General features: G+C 37.0%; 1 protein-coding gene across 1 annotated transcript in view; it reads left to right on the top strand.

The window, feature by feature from the left end:
• Positions 1 to 2994: 2994 nt before the first annotated feature.
• Positions 2995 to 7629, top strand: part of LOC117941696 (alpha-2-macroglobulin-like) — a 67391-nt gene continuing 62756 nt past the window's right edge. The window contains exons 1-8 of the mRNA XM_034866701.1: positions 2995 to 3121; positions 3400 to 3517; positions 3645 to 3754; positions 3853 to 4020; positions 4266 to 4493; positions 5717 to 5780; positions 5886 to 6031; positions 6322 to 6471. Of these exons, the coding sequence (XP_034722592.1) occupies positions 3095 to 3121; positions 3400 to 3517; positions 3645 to 3754; positions 3853 to 4020; positions 4266 to 4493; positions 5717 to 5780; positions 5886 to 6031; positions 6322 to 6471 (1011 nt within the window). The 5' untranslated portion in view covers positions 2995 to 3094. The remainder of the gene's footprint in view (positions 3122 to 3399; positions 3518 to 3644; positions 3755 to 3852; positions 4021 to 4265; positions 4494 to 5716; positions 5781 to 5885; positions 6032 to 6321; positions 6472 to 7629) is intronic.

Here is a 7629-nt window from a genome sequence, read left to right as displayed (position 1 = left end):
CCTGCAGCCCAACGAGACTCTGGAAATGAGAGTCACTCTGATGTCCCAAGAGGAGAATACAACCCTTCTGAAGGAGATGTTTAGTAAAGAATTTCATACCTGCGTTAACTTTAAGGTCAGTAAGGTTCCTGATTTGATTCATGTGACCCTTTCCATAAAATGGGTTGAAGAAACTGAGTTGGAAAACATTGATAGGATTTCATAACACATTTAGAACCACATATAGATTTGTAACAGAAAGCACACAATATTAAATAAATTGTGTAAATTGACAACTGCTGTTGTAATACATTTGGGTATTTTAGGATTTTAACAATTAAAGATAGAATAGATCAAGTTAAATATTCATAAATCAAATCAATTTTAATGGGATGTAATGACTTTCTTGGTGTCTATTAAATATATTTCTGTCACAGGTTCCTTTAGTGCAGGATGAAGTGGTGCAGAACTTGGAGGTGGTGGTACGAGGCGACACATTCTACTCTAGAGAAGTCCGAAAAGTTAAGATCAAAGTCTATAAACCAATGACATTCATCCAAACAGATAAACCAATCTACCTTCCACGACAAACAGGTAATTTTGAGCTGATGGATTTTTACTTTATTTATGTTGGTTACGTTATATTTGCTTTTTTTTTTAATCTATGTTTGCTTTGTAACTCATATAGATATCCTGACCTTTGTATTACCTATAATACTTATAGAGGGGAGATTCCTTCCCTAAGCCTATAGGTTTTTGGGGATTTTTTTCCTCACCTGCACAACTTGCTTCTTTTCTTATGTTTTCACGTTTATGCCGCTATGTGTTATTGTGCAAATAAATCATCTATGACATAGTACACAACATGATACCATATATAGACAAGTTTTCTCTTTACAAATTACAGTGTTTGCAGCACTGCATAGAAAATGTTTTGCCACAATATCATTATCTTACATATTTACATTACCAGGATTTAAAAATGAAGCCACAAAATGATAGAAAACTTAATGTCACACATTTAAAATATTAAAGAGAGCAACTATGAGCTATCTTATCTCAAAATTAGTGATATTCCTTATCAGCAGTTTTCATGAAAAACTATCCAGCACTTTATTGAAATCTAAGGCTGTGGCCAGATTCCTAAATGTTAATACAAATTATGCACACTGATCTGAAAGTGAGGTTTCCTTCTTGGGATATTGGGAAATGTTCCACTGATTACATTATTATTTATTGGATGCATTTCTCTGTCAGACAATGAGGGAATGGCAATAGTAAACTACGGATTTTTCTCACCTTTTTTCTTTCTTTCAAATTTGATGTACTTTCTCAGTTAACAGAAGACAATCACTGACCTTTTAGGATGTTTAACACTACTGTAGAAGAGCTGTAAAGGCTTCATGTAATCTCTCTGCTTGTCTCTCAGTGCAATTCAGAGTCATCACATTGGATACCAAGTTTAGACCTGTCAATCAGCTGGTGAGTGTTTTAACCATCCTACCTTTTTTTTTTTGGTCTCATCTATAAACAGTATTAGTGACATGGTTTGATAATTACTTTGAAATGAACGGAATATGAGCTCCTGAAGAAGCTCTTGGTCAATAGTGCTAACCACAGCCTCTTTAGGTAAACCTACCAAGCTGCTTTGAAGGTTGTTGACCCAGTGATAAATCCATTTCAACACAGGTTTCTCATTTTGCAGCATTTTGTCACATTATCCCAGTTAATTGGTAATAACAGTGGAATCTTCAATATAGCTTCTTATAGAAATGTCTTTTTTTGTCCAAAATGTACATACTCTTGAGGACAAGCCTTTAAAAAAAAAATGTTTTTAATGTTTTGTGTCACACGTTTGTTTTATATAAAATCATAAATATAAGAGCTGAAGTCTGAGTTTATCATCTTTAACTCACTGTGTGATGAGCGCAGTACAAAGCAGCTTGTGCTTTAACAACTCTTTCTTTCTTTACAGTACAATATAATCGAAATTGAGGTAAGAGTAATACAGACACTCAAACACACCATCGGGTATAATGAACTGAAAGTTACATTTTTTAAAGTTTTATTCAATACAAATTCTATAAAGCAGATTCCTTTAAGGAAATCATAACTCAAGCTACATTCACAAGCATTTTCCGGTGATATTGACAACCTTTGATGTTCTTCATCAGTAGATGGATGGAGTTCAGTATAAATGTATTCTTTTATAAATGTGTTTTTTTGCACTGCAGAAACTCCTCCAAGACTAGCTAATAATATTTAAAATGTGTACATATATTTTTTGCAGAAAGGTATGTACATTTGCCCATTATACAGACCAATATCTGTAACTGGGCACTGATATTAGCCTGCAAGTACATTCATCAGGATCTAATTGAGAGTATTTTCAAGATGATTCAAGTTTTCATGCTGTTTTTTCCGACTGAGAGTCAAGAAGTCTAACTTTTTACACCCAACCATGGCCCAGTTTTATCTGCCATCTTGTGGAAGGAGATGAAGAAACTTGTTCTTCCTGTATTCACGAGTTTCTTATTGTCACATGTTCTTCTTTACTTCACTTAACAGGATTCTACCAGCAACAGGATTGGACAGTGGCTGAATGAAACTTCCAATAGTAAGATATTGCAGCTTTCTTACGCCTTGAACTCTGAGGCCCGTGAAGGAGCCTACCAAGTTACTGTGTCGATTGGGTTAGATAAAATACAACACAGCTTCAAGGTGGAAAAATACGGTAAGTAAAAATAAAAAAAATCCTTTTCAATCCAGGGGATAATGAAGCAAAGTTCTAATAATCATATTTTGTCCCCAGTTTTACCTAAATTTGACGTAACATTAAATGTGGCCAATGGAATAAGTATTAATCAGGAAGAAATCAAGGCTGAAGTATGTGCAACGTAAGTAAAAGCTATTTCGCACATTACTCTTGAATAATCTAAAATAGATTAGGGAATGGAAAATGTTCAATGTTTTTTTTCTTTATCTATTTAGATATACATACGGCCAGCCTGTACCAGGTAGTGTTGACATCAAGGTGTGCCGACCTTTAAGTGCTAATTATCGTATACCGCTTATATACACCCCTGAACATCCGGAGGGAATCCCTGAAATACAGATGCCTTGTTATGAGGAGACAAAGCAGGTACAGTAGCTTAATGACAGTCTTATGAAGCAAGGTGCATGGACCTTGTTTATCCTCCTACATAATGCACATTTATAACAACATATTGTCATCTGTCTTGTCAGTTTAACGTACAAACTGAGGAGCGTAAATGTTCATTTTTATACAATAAAGATAGTAGATAGATGTAAACATTTGATAGTTAAAAGTTAAGAAGTAATAAGGGCATGGCGTATGGAAAGTTTGAAATGTCTTTCATTGTTTCTTTTTCTTTTATCTCATTTCATTGTGCTTTTAAGACGGACAAGAGAGGCTGTGCCACCTTTATCTTCACAATGTCAACTTTCACAAAAATTGAGCAATATGCGCTACGAGATGTACTGCAACTCACTGCAAATATGGAAGAGGAGGGCACAGGCAAGTCATATACTATATAGTATTTATAGTTTAAAAAGACTTTGTAGGCCTATAATGACTATTACTATGCCATCTAATGAAACAATATGGCATACACATTGTTGTAACATGAAGGTGTCTTGTACAGGTATTTCACGCTCACAAGAGAAGACTACAGTGATTTCATATGTTGTTGGAAAGTTGTCTTTCACTGACACTCCCAAGATTTATAACAAAGGATCAGATGTGGAAGGAAAAGTAAGTGCATTTGGTCTTCACTTCTTCAATGTGATTCTATACACAGTGTAACTGGAGCAATGTGCATTCTCGGTGATACAACATTGTGTTTCCAACAGGTTAAAGCTGTTTATTACAATAATACACCCATTCCTGACATGCCGGTGTTCCTGTTTGAGGGGGAAAGGTGGTCATCGCGTTTGTTTCAGAATCTCACAACCAACAGAGATGGTGTCGCCACTTTCTCATTAAGCACAGCTGACTTTAAAGGGGACATCCAATTACAAGTAAGAAGTAGAAACTACAATCTGTAATCCAACATTTGCCAGCCACATTGTAACACTGTCACAAAGATGATAAACAGTCCAAATCTGACACCTCAAATGGTTTCTCAATATGCTGCAACTGACCAATATGCCATAGGAACTGTCTACTACGTCTATACCTAAACATTTATGTTGGCTGAAAAAACTGAAGCTTTCTTCTACTTCAACCACCATCATCACATTTCTATATTTCCTCTGCTCTCTAGGTTAGCGACACACCGAGACTGCTTTTCCCTCCTTACAGAAGGCCATACTACGATTCTAATGATCACAAAGTGTCTTTGGCCACACTTTCTTCTCCTGATACTAAAACAGTCAGCTCCCTGGAAGTAAAGAAGAAGGATGAACCACTTTCCTGTGACAAAGTAGAAAACATCTTCATCCAACACACCATAGTTGGAGAGGCCCAGGGCGTTGTGGATGTGATGTATCTGGTGAGTGGTTGGTGAAATGTTTTCCTGTCACCAGTTCTCTTACCAAGACATGGGGAAGATGTTTTTATAATGACCTTTACATTAGATAACTGTCATGCACAGTCTACCTGGTAAAACTGAGAACCATATACCCAGAAGATTTTGTGTTTTGTGCTACCTTTAAGCATAGTCTGTGTTGAGTAATAATAGGCAAGGTTTGCCAACTAACATTAGGGCTAACCCTGTTTACAGGGTAAGACCTTCAAGGGCTGTATTGAACAAAACTGTTAAACAAATCTGCAAAAGAAAATTCAGAGTTGAGTGCATCAAGCTAAATATCCAGTAAGGTGTGAGTAAAACCTAACCCTAACCACTGGAGAATCACAAACTCCTATTTAGGAAAAAAGATCACAATCAATGCACCTGAACCCGAATTCTTTCAATTCCATACTTCCTTGTCAAAACCCATTGGCTACAATACCCAAAATGCCACTCAACCACTGACAGTGTGTTCAGACATTCTAGTGTGTTATGCTAGTAGTGGCTAATGTAGCTAATAGCGTGATACAAAGGTCTTCTTTCTCCAAACCCCCACATTCTTTACATGTTCAAATTTGTCTGTAATCTTTCCCCAACAATCCAATCCCCAACAAATGCTGACTCATTCAACTTGGGGAGTCACAAAAGGATAAATCTTTCCACAAATGCAGTAGTACTTCCAAACACATGTAACAGACTCATGTTCAGAGGAGTAAAATTGAGTTCCCCTTTTAATACATTTCACTGCAGGAATCAATAATTGCATCAGTATCTTATTAAGCCACTCTGGATCTGTTTATGTTGTATGTGATTGGTGGTTTGGTACAAACCTCTCCTTTGTTACATGCTTAAGCAGATAGTTGGTTTGCTAAGCTTAAAGTTAACAGGGCCAGTTCAGTAAACCAGATACCTCAAAGAGAGTCAGATTAGATTCATCTTACATCATTAGACAGCCCCCAGGTCTGTTATTTTAGGAACAGTATTTTAGGCAGGCAATTGTTTATTGATGTCATGCAAGCTAAACTTTTATGGCAAACTTTTTGACATAAATTATGTGAACATATTCCACTAAGTAGCATACTTAATAACATGAAGCAAAATTACACATCAGAACAGCAGACAGTTTTGTAATCTGCTTTTAAAGGAAATGCAGTTTTATTATTGCATTACTCATTCTATGTGTCATTTTCTTTTAAATTTCCCAGGTCTTATCAAGAGGAGCTATTGTTATACAAGGAGTTAAACGGGTTGAAGTTAAAGACAAATCATGTGAGCAAAGAATGACTTGTCTTAAAGTTATCCTTTGAATTAGCATAACCAGTCTATTGATGTATGGAGGAATGTGAGTGATGATTATTGTTCATATTGTTTCAGTGAATGAGGGCGAGGTGTCCTTTAAGCTGACAGTGTCTCCAGACATGGCACCAGACGTCCAGGTTGTGGTTTACGCCATCCTCCCCAGTGAGACTGTGATCGCTAACAGCGCTGACTTCTCTACTGAGCAATGCTTCAGTCACAAGGTCAGCCTGAGAAGAACTAAGACATGTGGCCAGGCTTTTCTTGGGCGATTGTAGATACAGAATCAAAGTATATGCTATTTGGGATAAAAAATGTATTTAAATAATCAGTTATATATGTAAGGCATTATTTGGAGCCATTATAAATATCACACTTTTCACTTTAACCTTCTATTGCATAGGGTGGTCAAATCTATGTTCAAATCCGACTTTTTTAAAGTTTGAAAAGATCCCAGTTTGTCATCTACCACTAAAGTCCAGGCGGTGAGATGTGTCTCTTCTGATTGTGTCAGGTGTCGCTGGACTTTTCTCCGTCCTCGGCTGTCCCAGGAGAGGAGACCATCATGCAGGTTACCGCCCAGCCAGAATCTCTGTGTGGTGTGAGCGCTGTTGACCAGAGCGTCCTCATCAAGGAGCCAGGGAAGACTCTGGATGCAAACAAGGTAACTACTGGAATCAACCAAAACTATATGCATACATAATTTGTTACCTCTGCATGATCTTTTGAACCATTTTTACTCTGCTGTTACTTACTTTTACCAAGGTTATTATTTGTTAATTTTCTCCCTCTAGCAGCTTTACATTGTTATCAACTGTGCAATGCAGCTCAATACTGATTGATCTTTTTACCCAGTTGTAAGCATGCTGTTATGAAAATGCAATAGCATAGAGTTGTGATCACATATGTGATGTGTATCCCGATAGACGTAAGAGTAGGCCTTAGTGTCCAAGAGTTTCCAAATTGTCAGATCTTTACAGAACATCAAACATGGTCAGTCTATAACTTTGAACCAAACTTTTTTTCAGATATTTCAGTTGTTGCCTGTCACAAAAATGTCCTATATTCCACATGACATTCAAGATGGTGAAGAATGTTTGCATGTAAAACCGAGAAGATATTTCTTGCCATACCCCAGTGGTGGTGGGACAGCTGATGCTTATACAGTTTTTCAGGTACTTCTTGCACAAATGAGTGTACAAAATAAAGAATATACTAATATAATTTATTGCTGCATATTTATCAACTTTTCAGTGATGCCTTTTTATTGTTGGATTGTCTAGAATGTAGGGATGAAGATGGCAACAAACATGGTTATCCGAGAACCTTCATGTCTCAAATACAGACGAAGAGAACACCACCAGGGCCATGGTGGTTATGGTGACTTTCTTTTTTCCGCCATCAAGTGGCACATGCTAAATATTTAAAAAAGGTCACTGTGTCATTGCTTTCGTTTTTTTTCTAACACAATATTTTCTACTTTCTTCTCAGGTGGTGGTTTAATGTATCCTTTTGTTCCTGAAATAGAAATAATGGAAGTACTTATAGACAGACGCCTTGTTAAAGCTTCTGTTACTCCTGGGATGTCATCTCCTAATAAACCACCAACAGAGACAGTCCGCACTTTCTTCCCTGAGACCTGGATATGGGACCTGGTGGACGTTGGGTGAGTTTTGCCACAGAATGTTTGATGGTCATAAATGGGTTTGAGTGTATGACTGCATTTTATGTATGTGCACCTTCCTGCTGTCTCCCTCCACACATGAATGGCATGAAACTAATTTACTTACCCTACTCCTAAGCTTGTTTTCAGCCATTTTAG

This window comes from Etheostoma cragini, chromosome 3 (genome assembly GCF_013103735.1).
Source record: "Etheostoma cragini isolate CJK2018 chromosome 3, CSU_Ecrag_1.0, whole genome shotgun sequence".
Classification (NCBI taxonomy): Eukaryota; Metazoa; Chordata; class Actinopteri; order Perciformes; family Percidae; genus Etheostoma; species Etheostoma cragini.
This window is presented reverse-complemented; position numbering and strand designations above follow the sequence as displayed.